This window comes from Hemicordylus capensis, chromosome 4, assembly GCF_027244095.1.
Source record: "Hemicordylus capensis ecotype Gifberg chromosome 4, rHemCap1.1.pri, whole genome shotgun sequence".
NCBI lineage: Eukaryota > Metazoa > Chordata > Lepidosauria > Squamata > Cordylidae > Hemicordylus > Hemicordylus capensis.
In genome coordinates, this window is record NC_069660.1 from 277,041,689 (window position 1) to 277,057,546 (window position 15,858).

General features: G+C 48.6%; 1 protein-coding gene across 8 annotated transcripts in view; it reads left to right on the forward strand.

Annotated features, from left to right (window-relative positions):
* Positions 1-15,858, forward strand: part of RALYL (RALY RNA binding protein like) — a 466,710-nt gene that overhangs the window by 229,870 nt on the left and 220,982 nt on the right. For all 8 annotated transcript variants that reach the window (XM_053247058.1, XM_053247050.1, XM_053247056.1 and 5 more), the window contains one exon: positions 5,284-5,562. In XM_053247058.1, the coding sequence (XP_053103033.1) occupies positions 5,307-5,562 (256 nt within the window). In that variant the 5' untranslated portion in view covers positions 5,284-5,306. The remainder of the gene's footprint in view (positions 1-5,283; positions 5,563-15,858) is intronic.

The window sequence follows — 15,858 nt, forward strand, 5'->3', positions numbered from 1 at the left end:
ATAAGTCAGAGTCCTATTTATTCAAAGAAAACTGAATGTACAATGTGGCATTGTTATGGAATAAAAGTAAGAAAATGCTTCCGCCATCTCTATTTATGACCAACAGCATTATGAAAGGTATTTAGAGCAGAAATGGATTGGCATCAGGGTGTGGGGTCCTTCAGTCTGTGTCAAATGTGTCAAGCAAGAGAGTATACAATATTTCGTGTCGGACTTCCTAAACCATGAAGCACTGGTGCAGCAGGGTCAGTACTGAGGTATCACCAGTGTTTCTGAAGAGTTCCATGCAAATGCTTGACTGATGGTAGTGTTTGTGGGGCGGGATTTCAGTGACCTCTGCTTCCCTGGAAGGCCTCTGTGTCACCTGAAAATATGTCCCTGAGTGCTCTGTGACTCTTGGGGGTATATTTTTGGGTGGCACAGACCACTTCTTGGGGGAAAGGGAGTTTTGGGAATTTGCCCCCCACCACTGAGCCAGCAGTGGAGTTGAGCAAGTTGAACTTTTCAGAAGCTCCAGTTGCCCCACTGCTTTGTTAGTCGGAATGTCAGCTGCTATCTCTGAAGAATTAAAGCATACCTAAGTGATCCTGGGTATGCATACATTCTTCCTTAAGAGCTTACCTGCTTTTCTGGATCAGATCAACCCTCACCTGGTTCAGCTGGTTCAACCCTCACCTCACCAGGTATTTGCAAGGATCTCAGCAACCAGCAGACACTGCATGGTTCATGGGTAGTCTACCATTATCCAAATGCTAAATGTCTGTCTATCTATCTATCTATCTATCTATCTATCTATCTATCTATCTATCTATCTATCACGTTGCTATACCACCATATACCAATGTCTTGGTCCTGTGAATGTGTTTTAAGATGCATTGTGGCATTGTGCATTCCATTAAACATATTAAGTTTTTCAAAAAAGGAAACTTGTAGTCTCTTTATTAAACAACACCTGCTTCAGAAACGAACACAGAGTAAATCAATACAGTGTAAATTAATTGCAGAGGAAATACAGCTGACTGAGAAGAACCTGCAGCAATGTGCTGTTGTGTGTGTGCATGTGGGAGCCTTGGTGTGCAGATAGAAGAGTTACAAGTATACCTAAGTGGGCTTATTTTCATCTGTGAAGGGTTAGAAGGAATGGTTTGTCTGCCGCTGCTGTTACTGTCTTTTTGTTGTTTTTAAGTGCCGGTTTGCTTTCATCGTTGTTTAATTTTATTGGTTGAGCAGCAAGAATGTTTACACACTCTCTCTCTCTCTCTCTCTCTCTCTCTCTCTCTCTCTCTCTCTCTCTCTCTCTCTCTCTCTATATATATATATATATATATATATAATTTAAATGTTATTTACATAGTAATAATACTATTACAACATAGTAATTATGATCTGACTCCATCTTCCCACTTTTCACACTACAACAAACCTCTTGGGTAGATATTGAATTGTGACATAATGTGCAAAACAAAAATGTAAGATTTCAAGATTGACTTATGGCAAACGATGTGCGCTCTTGTTCTCTCTCTTAGTTATTCTCATCCATGTAAGTATGACTAAAATAACAGGAACAGGAGCCAGTAGAACCATGGAAAGATACAGATACAAGCCAATGGTTTCTAAACCGCCTTTGGATTCAAAAAACTCAGGCTTCTTGAATCAGGCACTTTTTCCTCCCCTACTGCTTCAAGCATCCTGTTAAGAGATGGTGCGGTCCAGATACTAAGTGAAAAATAAATAAATACAAATAATATGTTGTGGGGCCATTCACATAACCTACTGAGTGGGTGGCTTCGCAAACCTTGCCTTCCCCCCAGACAATCACTTTGTGTTTTGTAGGAGTGTTGAGCATACTCCTACACAATAAACGCTACTCCATGCAGCACGGAGCAGGGTGGATCGCTCTGAGGCCAGGACCCATTATCCTGGCCTCAAAGGATCATACATCAAGCGGCTGGGTTAAGGGTGGCCTGGTTAAGGGCATGTTTGTGCCCTTAACCTCAGCTAAAAGCTGGGCTTTGGTGCCACGGCAGTTCTCCCAGGCAGCCAAGCCCAGCCTCTGTATCTAGTATAACAATAATGTGAAATACCTAAAAATGACATGTTGGTCCATGTTTCCAATGCTGCTATACTGAGACATTTTTTGAAGGGCGGTATATAAAGCAAATAAATAAATAAAAATACTATACAGCTTCTTACCCCTGCCATAGTTTTCACTCTGCCTCTTCCTAAGACCATTTTACATGAAGCTGCTCTGTTGTAGTTGGCTCAGGCATATTGTCTTTTACAGCTGATCCTTACATGAGTATCCAGGGCCAATCGTCCATGGGTGGACTGAAGCAGAGCTGGTCTTGTGGTAGAAACAATGAATTGCCCCATTTGTTAAGCAGGGTCTGCCTTGGTTTACATTTGGTTCACAGGGTCTGCCTTGGACTGCATGCAAACATTGGTGCACAACTCACATACCTTGGCAGGCTGGAACCAACCATGACTACCAAGGTGTGTGGGCGCCGAGGTCAATTTTCAGTACATTGTCACCTTAAAATTACTCCAGGAGAGCTGGTCATGTGGTAGCAAGCACAAATTGTCCCCTTTGCTAAGCAGAGTCTGTCCTGATTTTCATTTGAATGGGAGACGACATGTGCGTACTGTGAGATATTCCCCTTAGGGGATGGGGCAGTTCTGGGCAGAGCACTTGCATTCAGCAGGTTCCAAGTTTCCTCCCTGGTATCTCCAGATGGGGTGGAAAGAGACTCCTGCCTGTAACCTTGGAGAAGCCACTGAGAAGAGAAGCCACAGTCTGTATAGACAGTGCTGAGCCAGATGAACCAATGGTCTGACTTGGTATGAGGCATTTTTGAGCACACTTCCTGATTACTTGCCTTCCTTTACACCTCCTTGGCCTTCCCCATTAGTTTGGCAGATGAAAAGCCAAACCAGACATTACACAATGAAGCCATGGCTGGATTTACCAACTTTTATTTTTGTTTGTTTGTTTATTAAAAGACACTTAGAAGTGGCGGTGAAGGGTGAAAATTGGATTGGTACATCAGATCTAAAGCAGCCCTTGCTTCCTAATCCATTTTCTTGGTTGAAATCAGTACTATTATTTGCCCCCCTGGGGGAACAAATAGGTATCTATATTTTGGTCTTCTCCCCCCACCAAGTAGGACAAATAGTCTAGGGCTTGAGAAATCCCAGGTGCCAGGGAGCCTAGAAACGTAACCATGACACCTAGACTAAGATAATGTGAAGTAGAATTATTTAATAATTGTCCCAGGCAGCTTTGTTTCTGTTCTATGGTATGTGTAAAGGGGATAAAGAAAAGCCTGTTTATCTATTTACCTGAAAGCCTTATTTACAGGTAAATAGGGGTGGGCACACTCGGGGGGGGTTCCCAGTAATGCACCACACACTCACATGGTGTATTATTGGGGCTCCAGGGGGTAGGACACCACACGGCAGTGCTTCCCTGCACCCGACCTCTGGAACTGCTGGGCAAGCCACAGGCGAACCACAGGAGATCCGCCACTCATCTGGGTGGGCAATCCGCCCACCCAGCAAAGGGCGAGTAATCACCTGCGGGGAGGGTTGGGCAAACACACCCTCTCCGCAGACCTCAGCAGGTTCCACCTGATTGTTGGAAGAACTCCATCAAGCAACAAAAAGGTTTGATGAGAATCTCTCTGTGGTCAGATTGTGTGGCTTATCCATGCAGAGAATAGATAGCCAATTTGTGTAGATTTGGCTTGCCATATTGATCTGCCACTACTAGATAGTTTTTTCTGTGATACTACCAAACATTGGGTAAGCATTTTGCATCTGCATGCACAGAACCATGTGATGGACAATTGTTGGTATCTGTGTGGCAATATGATATCCTCTTCATGCTATCAGCTTCCTATATGAAGCAGTCACAGGCAGATGAAGTTTCAAGAAGCACCCACACCACTTGATGTTTGTGTGAAGTGGCCCAAAGTTTGAATACTTAGCAGAACCCTTTAGGATTTCAGTCATGTCATTACTCCTTTTCCTTCTTGAGAAATGAACATATTTTTTTGAGTAGAATACCCTCTCAAACCTCACTTGAGCAATGGTAGTGATATAATCTAGAAATATGAGACCGTGAAGCAGAACAGAGCAGTAACATAATTCTTAGCTGTACCCGGGAAGAAATGTTATGTTCTTAATTGCTATATAAATGGTCTCTTCCTCACCAAAGCCATTTTTCAGTATTAAGAAATATATGTGGTTTTGGCAGTTGGCTACCTTGTTAGCTGGTGAATACAGAAGCCATATGTTGCTGACATACTTAAATGACAGGCGGTATACCTGCAAAGAAAATAGCACGTACATCTTGATTTGCATATCACACTTGTTGTACTGAAATAACTTCAGTAAGAAAATCACAGAATCCTGAAAATGCTTATCAGCTCTTAATTGCTCAGAAGCAATTTCAGATTGGTAAAACAGTGATTGTTCTGTTAATTGAGGTGTAGTATACTTGATGCCCTGCCTATTTCTATAACAAACAGTGTAAACATAAAATCAAATTATTTAGTGTACTGATTCTGTCAATTTCAATGTAGCTACACAAAGAATTCAAGCTATTGATTTTGTGGATCTAACCACAAAATCACACAGGCAATCTTTATATATAAATAAGATCCTACTGTGTCATTTGTGAGAACTAGCAGTTTGTACGTTTTCAAATATTAACATATTTTTGTTTGCCCTTCTGAGATTTTCTGAAAAGAAGAAATTGTTAGTTCCTAATGGAAACATATTGATTGTACTAAGCAGCTGAATGTAACATGTTCTGCACTTTTTGAAGTGATCTATAGTGTTTAACAGTCTGAAAAAGATAATGTGGACTGATTGACACTAGCCAGATAAAGGAGGAAAGTATTCCATCATTGTTAAGGTGGACTCTCTGCCTGGCCTTGAATGTTCATTTCATTGACATCTGATAGTGTGTTAGCTTTTTATTTTGCATGACGGAGATAGAGATTTTTAATAAGCCAAGTTAAATTGGTGAACATTGGTGAAATGCTAAGTTTTAGAAAGCCTTTTTTAGTTTTAATGTTAAAAATATAGCATTTAAAACTGGATTTTCATAATACTCTTTAGAAAGTTATTGTGCCGTGCTTATTGTTAATCTTGATTACATATATAACTCTCCTGAGTTTGTCTTCTACACTCATTTAGCTGCTATTAATGAAATTCTATACCTCACCAGAGGCAACCCTGTCCAATTAAATAGAAATCTTTTGTCATCTTGTTTTTAAGGGCTGAAGTCAAGTGAGCCAACCATGACCGGCAAAACACAGACCAGTAATGTCACCAATAAGAATGACCCCAAATCCATCAACTCCAGAGTCTTCATTGGCAATCTCAATACAGCCATTGTCAAAAAGGGCGACATAGAGGCAATCTTTGCAAAGTATGGAAAAATAGTCGGTTGCTCAGTGCACAAAGGTTACGCTTTTGTACAGTACATGAGTGAGAGGCATGCGAGAGCTGCAGTGGCAGGAGAGAATGCCAGGATCATTGCGGGTCAACCACTTGGTGAGTTTTTACATGTTATACATTCCTTTATTTATTTTTCAGCCTTCTGCAGTCATTTTTTCAGCTGAGTGTACCTGCTGGTGTAACTGAATGAAAACAACTAGGATATTTTCTGTGGTGCTTCATTTAGGACTGTACCATATTCTAGAGTGTGTATACGTTACATATATACTGCCTCCCCCGCCAAAAGGTGTTCAATATGTTGAGTCATTGTTGACTTGCAGTTTGCTTTACTTCTGTTTAACATGTGGGTCCCTTGTCCCATCATGATATTGAAAACTAAGAGTATCCTCTCAACACTGTACTCTACACCCTACAGTCAGGCTACAAGAGATGAGGTCACATGGCTGCTATACATTTTATTTTATAGATCTTCCTTCCCAAGACATTTGCTAGTCCTCAGTCTTGAATGTCTTCTGGAAGATATGAAAATTTTACATTATCTTATGTTGTTGTCAGCTGCCCTGAGCCATTAGTATAAGCATGTTACAAATCTAAATATGTAAAATGGAAGGGGGGACAAATGGGAAAATATCTGTCCTTGGAGTAGCTGTTCACCTGAATATGGGGAAGAGTTTTTGCTCTCTGTATAAGAAAGAGCATAGCATATACACGGGGAATTGATTTGTATTAAGGAAATCTTATACACTTATTTTATTCTTGGATAAGTTTTGATCTATGTGAGGATATCTGTGGCTGGATATGCAGAAACAGGATGGCATTTTTACTTGTGAAAGGGGAGCTCAATCCCCAGAGACTTTACCCTCCATTGGTAGGCCCATCCTCATATGGCACATGATTTCCAATGGTCTCCCAACCTTCAGGGTCACTTTTTTGGGAGGAGGGTAGAAAATGTAATTTTGTAAGCAGTGTTCTGCAAGCAGTAGTCTGTGAGTGTTCAAATATATTTTAAAGTTAACAAAAATAGTATTAGCTTGTGGGCCATAATTTACTTTTTTGTTTCCCTGCACAATGCCCCAGACATGGTGGCCACCACAAAATGATGGTAATCTCCATTGATGGCCACCATTTTTTGCACAGACAATGCTACTTTGGGGGCATTGTGGGGGAAAACAAAATGGTGGCCATGGATTTAGGGTGGTGGGGGAGAAGTCCACCATGCTATAAGTTAAGCCATGCCCTCGTAACAAAATTGCATGGACTCCCAAATAAAATGAATGTTATGTACCAATCATTTCACTCAGAACTTGATTCATTATTCTTGTCATTGCGCTCATAATGAGGTGGAAATGAACTGAATGGGCCCGATGTGATCTTTTTCCCCCTTCAATACTTCCAAAACAATGTTAAGTGTTTCAACCAAAATGGTTCATTTTACTGAAGGCTATGATATACGTCATTCTCAAATGGTGTGCATACTCTGGAATATATAGCTTCTGTTATCAGGTGACAATACTAAAAGTCTTGTTTGGCTTGAAAAAACATAAAGCTGTGCTTAATGAGGCAAAATACTTGCTCTGTATGGTCTCTTATTCAGTCCCCAACTCATCATTACAGGACAGATGATTTGATGGGCAGCACACTTGATTTGTGGGCTCTATCCCACTTTCTGCTATTCATACCTGAAAAGTATTATTTCCTGATTATATTGTAATCTTCTCTGTTGTGAAAATTTATGTACTGTTTGTTGTGTAAATCCCCAATATTTGGTTGAAGCAGTTCTTTTGCTGGACTTGTAAAATATGTGGTAATCAACAATACATTATGTACATATCATATATACATTACATTACAATACATTATGTTACAATTACATTATATTACAATACATTATCAAGGCGAACACCTCTCAGGTTGAGAATAAAATAGCAGGTATTAACCTCTTTGTTTTGGAGAGTCATATATTTCAAAGACCACTTCCCATTCACTTGCTGTTTTCAGAAGGTATGTGAGAAATGTGCGTTGAGTCCATGATGCATCATGGAAAAATTTGATTTCTGAAACTGAATATTTCTGAAACTGAATATTGATTAATTAATTATATCTGTACACCACATCCAATTTCCATCCCTGGGCGGAAATTAAACAGCAGCATTAAACAAATTTGAATCTTAAAACAATTTAAAACCTCAAATCTAGTTAAAGAGCTTGGCCAAATAACTGAGTCTTTGGAGGCTTTTTAAAAGTTGTCAGAGATGGGGAGAATCTTATTTCAGCAGGGAGCACATTCCAGAGTTTCGGGGCAGCAGTAAAGAACTTCTGTCCCTGTGTAGCTGATGGCAACTGTAGACAAACCTTTCTGGATGATCTCAATGGGCAATGGGGCTCATAGTCAAGATGTTTTCTTAAATACCTCGGGCTAAGCTGTTTAGGGCTTTATAGGTTATAGCCACCTTGTGTTTTGCCTGGTAGCCAGTGTAGTTCTTTTAATATAAGAGTAATATGGTCTCTTTGAGATCATTCAGGGACCAACCTGGCTGCCGTATTCTGTACTTCAGTTTCCAGACTACCTACAAAGGCAGCCCCACATAGAGTGCATTTCAGTAGTCAAGTCTGGAGGTTACCAGCATTTGTACCACTGTTCTGTATTTCGATTCAGTCTTAGTTTGTTATCACTCATCCAGCACACCGCTGCCTCCAAGCAGGCATTTAGGCAGGCAGATGTGTCCTCTGACAGGCATTATCAGTTCCACAATCACAGCGGGGTCCCCTGAGTCAGGACTCTCTCCTGACATTGCAGAACTCCATTGGAATTCTGATATGCCTGTCAAACCTTGCTGCGACTAACCTCTACCCATCCCCTTCCTTTATCCTGCCTTCCTCCACTCTTTCCTTCATTCCACTGCCCTCTCCCCACCTTCCTCCCTTACCTGTAGGGATGTGCATAAAACCGGTTCTCCCGGTTCGGTTCGGGTCCGGACCGGGTCCGGACCGGACCGGGGAGGTTCGGTTCTGGTTTTGCCGGACCACCCCCCCGGTCCGGTTCGGATCCGAACCGGTTCAGATCTGAACCGAACCGGTTCGGATCACAAAAAGTGGCTGGTTTTGAAGGGGACATTGTGTTCTACCTGCCACCCAAATTTCAAGTCGATTGGACCTTCCTCTGATTTTTTACAAATTTTTTTAAAAAAATTAATTCTTGCCCATAACTCGCAATGTGGAGCCCTTAGGGGCAAAAAAGCTGGGGTGGGTGGTAGCCACCCATGGTTGTCCTCCACCCCAAAAATCACAAGGCAATTGGTTGCTCCTAGTATTATTGGTGAATTTTTGAAGAAAATTTTTTTTCCATTGCCTAGAATGGGGGTTTGGGGCTGCCCCAGACCCGCCTCTGTGGGGTGGCAGCACCCCCAAAGTGGGTCCGGGGCCATGGCAAAAATGCCCTCAGTCCCTCCCTGCAATCCCCGTAGAGATAGGAGTGATGGTTCTGTTGTTTTTCTGAGGTGTTCTGAGTGTAGATTCTATGATAGCTAAAGAGATTTCCAATGAGACACCATGAATCCACTCTCATTTGCTATCACAGAATCCACACTCACTCAGAACACCTCAGAAAAACAACAGAACCATCACTCCTATCTCTACGGGGATTGCTGGGAGGGACTGAGGGCATTTTTGCCATGGCCCCGGACCCACTTTGGCGGTGCTGCCACCCCACAGAGGCGGGTCTGGGGCAGCCCCGAACCCCCATTCTAGCCAATGGGGAAAAAAAATTTCTTCAGAAATTCACCAATAATACTAGGAGCAACCCAACAATTGCCACCCCATCTTTTTGGCCCCTCTCTCTGGGCGCCCTAACACGTAACACCTAGTCAGTCCATCTTAATGCCTACCTACTACCACCACTCCTATCCAAGCAAGTAAGAGGAGGACACTCAGAGAGACAACACCCACTCTCTGATCTAACAAAAAGGCCACTGCTGTGCTGCCTGCCAGCACAGCAGCAGCAGCGGAGCAGCACACTAAGCACAAGAGCAGCACACACAGAGAAGAAGCAGGAGGCGGAGCAGCAGAGCAGCAGACCTGCCGCTCTGCATGATGGGTGACGTGATGCCCAAAGAAACCACCGCCTCACTCAGTGCCTGCCACTGACTAGGCCCGACAGACAGAAGCCAGCCAACCTGCTCTGCTCTGCTCTGATGCTCCCCATGGATGATGCACACACACCCTACATCTGCATCCCAATGACCAGACCAGACCAGACCAAGTGCGCAGAGTCAGCACAGGCCAGCAGCCACCAGCCCAGAAACAACAACAGCTACTACTGCTACCACCACAACCAGTGTTGCCGCTACAATAACATTCCCAGTCCAGTCACGCGCGCCACAGCCTGAGCCTAGCACACAGCCAACAGCTGCTGCCAGCCAGTGCCTGGCAAGCCCAGCCAACATGAGGAGGAGAGAGCTAACAAGTAGACGGCGGACGCACATCACCAACCCATCACGACGGCGCAACTGCAAGGGGAGAGGGCACAATTACAGGCAGCAGCAGGAGGAGGAGGCAAGGCAATCCTAGCACAGATTTGAAAGTTTAGAATCCACCAGGACATCTTCTAGAATCTAGACTTCTGTTTTTTCTACCACCAGCTGTAGTGTCTAGTTAGTCAGTGTGCTGTGCAGCTGAGCTGAGCTGAGCTGAGCTGCGTGTGAGGAAGGGTGATTGTAGCTAGTTCTTTAGTTTCAGCAGACTGAGCATTGAGCATGGGCAGTGGCCTTGGGAAGCAACACAATTACACGACACTCACCTGCTGCTGCTGGTCCTAGAAGTTGCCTCTTCTCGTCTTCACCTCTTCGTGTGTGTGTGTGTGTGTGTGTGTGTGTGTGTGCAGTGAGTGCATGCCTTTTGCCTTGCTGGAAAGAAATGCTTCTCTGGTCCACCACCACATATCTGCTCAAGGACACAGAGGCCCAAGGCAGAGGTGGTGGTGGCACCAGTGTGAGTGCATGTGTGCTGGTGGTGTTTGCCACCACAGGTGTTTTGTGTGTGTATGTGTGCGCTGCTAGCTAGGAGGGGGGAGGGAGGCAGGGAGGGAGGCAGGGAGGCAGGGGGGAGGGAGGGGGAGAGGGATGTAGAGGGGATTGAAGGGGGGAGGGTCCGGCTCAGAGTTGGTCAGCCACATATTTGTGCACACACGTGCTCACGTGTGTGCTTCGGTGGGAGAGACCAGACTCTCATCATCTGCCAGACCGGGGTTGGGGGCAGGTGAGGCGGTGGTGGGCTGGAAGGGAGGGAGGATGGAAGGTGGTGAAGAGGAAGGGGGGAGGATGAGAGGGGAAGGATGGAGGGAGGCATGGGGGGGAGGAAAAAAAACATGTAGACAGACACACACCAGAAAGCATCCACACACAGAGACCGTGCTAGGCATCCATTCACACAGACAGACAGACAGACAGACAGACAGACACACAACAGGAAGAGACAGACTGAGCCTGCACCACACACACACACACAGACCCGATTCCCCCCCTGCACAGTTATCAATCAATATGTTGTGTTGGCAGCCAGTTCATTGCTATTCTGATGGTTTTGGGTTTTTTGCCATCAGCCAACATCAACAGTGACCACAATCAAGATGAACATAAGATGATAATAATTCATTCGTTTCATTTCAAAAAATCACCCAATCATTTTCTCCATGTAAACCAAGCCCCCCACACATGATTTCTGGTGACATTTTCAATAAAATCAATTCATTTGGCATTCATCATTTTGTTCTCCCTTTGTCACCTTTTTTTCTTTCTTTTGCATAATTTTGAGGCTTGATTTTGACATGGGGTTTTTAAAGAAAAAATTATTTACATGTTTATTTACTAGTATTTACATATCTACACTGCATTTTTGAACGTATACCCGCCGCTGCCGCTAAGTCTAGTACTCCGTGGGCTGTGCTACTTTGGGGGGGTGTGCCGTGCCCACGCCAGGTCCCCAAATGCTGACAGGTGGATAGATAAAGGGCCTGTGCTGGTCAGCATTGGGTTTCTTTTTAGGTGGGCGTGGGCATTGTAAACATCTGGCCAATCGCAGCACTACAACTACTACTACAACTGCATCTCTGTGTGGGCACACTACACGCTGCGACTGGCTGGCACGGCTCAGCATCTGTCACGTCAGCTCAGCTAGAGGTGGAAGGGGGGAGGGTAGGGATAAGCAGAGGTCGAGCCAGGCAGGTGACCAACCATGGGGCAACCCACGGTAATCACTCGCCCGGCTCAAACTGCAGCTTGGGGTAGCCCAACAGGGGGAGGTTCACCTTAAGGAAGACCAGCTGCTCCACCAGACCAGGGTCCAAGCGGGAGCGAGAGGGTGTCACCATGTCCCCGGCACGTGAAAACACCCGCTCGCTCTGGACACTGGTTGGGGGGCAGGAGAGGAGGCGCACAGCCACCACCGCCAGGTCCGGCCAGACTTGGCGGCGGCTCGCCCAGAACTGTGCGCAGTCCACGCCGTCTCCCTCCACAGGCTCCTCCAAGTACTGCGCAACGCATTGCTCAGCACTGGAGGGGGGCCTGGCAGGTCGAGCCTCCCGCATACCAGGCATGGCGCCATAGCAGAACCGCTGAAACCACTGGGCGGATCTCGAGTCGTTAGCAAATGGCTGCTGCGATGGCGCCGCCTGGGATGCCGCGCTGCTGGACTGGGAAGAGGGAGGGGAAGGGGAAGCTGACGCCGGCTGGCCGCCCATGCTGCTGCTGGGTGCGGGTTGGGCCGCGAGGGCTGCCCCCGCACCACCACCAACACCCTGGTCTCTGCGGGCCCTAGCGGCCTCCTCCTCCCTAACCTTCTCGACCAGGATGCCCTTCCACCTGGGCAAGTCGTCGGCACTCACGGCATTGCCCTTGAGGGCTGGGTGACAGAGACAAGCGAGGACATACTCCTCCCTGTCTCCCAGCACATCAACGAGCCGCTTGTCAACCCCAGACCTCAGCCTCCCAGCCAGAGCACGACCCTCTGGCGTGGTCAGAGAGATATGGAGTCCACCCCTCAGCTTCTCGAGACCAACAGCTGTGGGCAGCGCCTGGCTCAAGGGAGTGGTGTCGCCACACAAGCCCTTCGTGGCAAGCTGGAAGAGCTCGAGTGCCGACACCGCCTCGGACATCTGCTTCCACTCTGCGTTCAAGAAGTCGCAGACATCCAAGGACTCGTCCCTCGCCAGGGCGACAAGGGCTCTCTCCTGCTCCAACAGGCGCTGGAACAGGAGGAAGGTGGAGTTCCACCGCGTCTCCACATCCGTAGGGATGAGATGGCGAGGAAGGCCAAGGTCATCCTGCTTCTGGCGAAGCAGTCTCCTGGACTTCTCGCTGCGGTGGAAGTGGGCGGCCAGCTTGCGGGACTTATCCACAAGCGTGGCCGTGGCAGCAACAGCAGCTGCGATGGGGCGGGCCCCCTTCTCCTGGGACGCCTTCAGCTCCTTAAGGCCAAGGGCGTCCCTGACGGTCAGATGGAGCGTGTGTGCCATACACCGTATGTTCACACAGTCCATGACTGTCTCGACAGCGGCGGTAACGTTGGCTCCATTGTCGGTGACAATGAAGCCGCGGGAGAGGTGTGGACACCCGCCAATCCACTCCTCTATCTGGCGGTCGAGTACGGCCGCCACCTCCTCCGCGGTGTGCCTCTTGTCCATCGTCTCCACGTGCAGGACGGCCCACCTGTGCCGTAGTGCAGCGGGAGCCGCGCTGGACCCGGAAGCATCGCCCGCGGAGGTCCCCTCACTCTCCGGTCCCCACCAGTGGGCAGTGAGGGCCAGGAAAGAAGTGTGCATCCCACTGACACTGGTCCAGAGGTCAGTCGTGAAATGCACGCTTGTCCCGGCCGGAGCTGCACGCAGCTCGGCCGACACGAGCTCCCTGCACCGGCGGTACAGGGAGGGGACCACGTTCCGGCTGAACGTCGTCCTTGAGGGGATGACGTATTCGGGATCCAGGTATTGGAGAATACGGCGGAAGCCGTTGTTCTCGACCACCTGAAACGGCTGGTCATCGGTGGAAATCATCTCCCCTATGAGGCGGGTGAGGTGATGATGGTCCACGCGAACAATACGCTGGCTGCCCGAGGACTGCGTCCACCGCTGGACGGGCAGTGTAGCCTGCCTGCTGGCTGGCACACTGCCGCTGCCCGCCCTAGTGGCAGATGCACAAGGCGCACTAGCGCTGCCAGCCTGTCCCCTGAGACCTGGGTGGTGACGCTCTAGGTGTCTCCACATAGGCGTCGTACCCAGGTGCGCAGGGTCCCTTCCACGGCTGACAAGCATCCTGCAGTGGACACAGCGGGCGTGGAATGGGTCATCTTGAGGGACCTCAAAATGCACCCATACACCACTGCCCTTGGCCTCCTGCGCCCTGGGCGCCGTCCTAGGCCGTTTCTCGCAGGGTGGCTGCAGTCCTGGGGGGGGGGGGCGGCCGCCGCTGCCTGCCCACTGCTGCCACCCAACCCGCCCCTTCCGCCCTCCACAGCGGAGGAAGGGCCCGGCTCAACTGGCATCGGAGAGGCAGGCCTCTCCTCCACCACCTCGCCAGACCGCTCCCCACCAGAGTGTCGGGCTTCACGAGGGGGGGCCCCACTGAGCGGCGAAAGGATAGGGGGAAGGGGCCCCAGAGGGAGGGAGAACCTGGCTGCATCGCTGCCAGCCGCACGGTCCTCACCGCCCTCTACCTGCTCTTCCAACTCCACAGTCTCCTCCACCTCAACAACTGGCGGTAGCTCAGCAGCACCTGGTGCCGCCGGCGAGGAGGGACCCGCCACAGCCCTAACGGTGCCTCTGCCTCTGCCGCGATTGGCGGCAGCAGGCGTGGGGAACTGAATCCTGCGCACCAAAGATGGGGCCGGAGCAAAGAATTCTCCAATGGGGAAAACTGGGGTGTCCTCAGGCTCCCCGCGTCCTCTCCCTCCCCGTGCCGCAGGCGCACCCCGCACCTGGCCTCTCCCACCTCTGCCTGCCAGCCTTGAGCGAGCCCTGCCCGCCACACGGCGCTCAGACATGCTGCTAGGTCAGAAGGAGGGAGACTTTAGGAGGAAGGCCAGAGAGGGTCAGAAAAATAATTTGGAGGGGCTTAGGGGCCAAAAAAAAGGCAGCTGATTTGGAGGCGGCGGGGGGGAAGTTTGTTTTCAAAAAAGGAAGCCAATTGGGGGGAAAGGAAGACTTTTTGATATGGGGGGGGGAAGCCAATCGAAGTGAGGGGGAGGGTGTCCTTTTTGAATTTGGGAGTCAACCACCAAGCCAATTGGGGAGATGGGTCTGGGAGGGGTTTTTTTTAGAAAAATAGGGGGTTAAAGGGTGGAACCCCGGTGTGGGAGGGTGGCACGGGCAGTTGGGTGGAGTAGTTGTGGTGTGGGTGGCAAGTTTTTAGCTTTTTGGGGGGGGAGTGGATGGGGGGAGGGCACAGCACCTACCGGGGGTGGGGGAGGGATGCAGTCAACGCTTGGGAACCTGCAGATCAAAGGAGGAAACCCTTATTTAGTGAACTGGAACACAAAGTGTGGGTTCTGGGGGGTGGTTCTCAAGTAATGCTCCTGTGGGGGGAGCATCAAACTCAATGCAGCCTATTTAGTGACTCTGAATTGCACACAACCAAAACCAGAACCCAGTCACACCAACACAGAGGTTGAACCCACCCACTCTGTGACTCTGCCCGCCCAATGCCATGGCAAGCAAGCAGCAGCAAACACTTGATGGCAGCCTCATGGATTGAACATCATGATCATCATCATATGTGTGTATTGGCCCAGCATGTAGTGGCAGCATCAGAGCCCAGCCAGGACCCCACTCAGACTGCCCCAGAGGCAAGGAAGCACTCTGGCATGGCATGGGCCCAGCATGTAGTGGCAGCATCAGAGCCCAGCCAGGACCCCACTCAGACTGCCCCAGAGGCAAGGAAGCACTCTGGCATGGCATGGGCCCAGCATGTAGTGGCAGCATCAGAGCCCAGCCAGGACCCCACTCAGACTGCCCCAGAGGCAAGGAAGCACTCTGGCATGGCATGGGCCCAGCATGTAGTGGCAGCATCGCATCAGAACCCTGGACCCCACTCAGACTGCCCCAGAGGCAAGGAAGCACTCTGGAAGGCACCTGTTCAAAAACCACCTGCAAGACGCATGCAATGCAACGCAACACACAGCAGCAATTTCTTTACTGGGCATGGGCATGAAGACACAAGTTTTACAACAGTACATCTCCTCTCCAAGGTTCCCTCCCTCCTCCCCACACCCAAATGCATTTCAGAATAGGGGTGTCCCTATTTAAAACCGCCAGCTAGGGAGAGAAAGGGGCAACAAAAGGTGCACAATCGCACACGCCCTAACCCCTCTTCTTCCGGTCCTTCTCCTGCCGCTCACTGCTGGTCA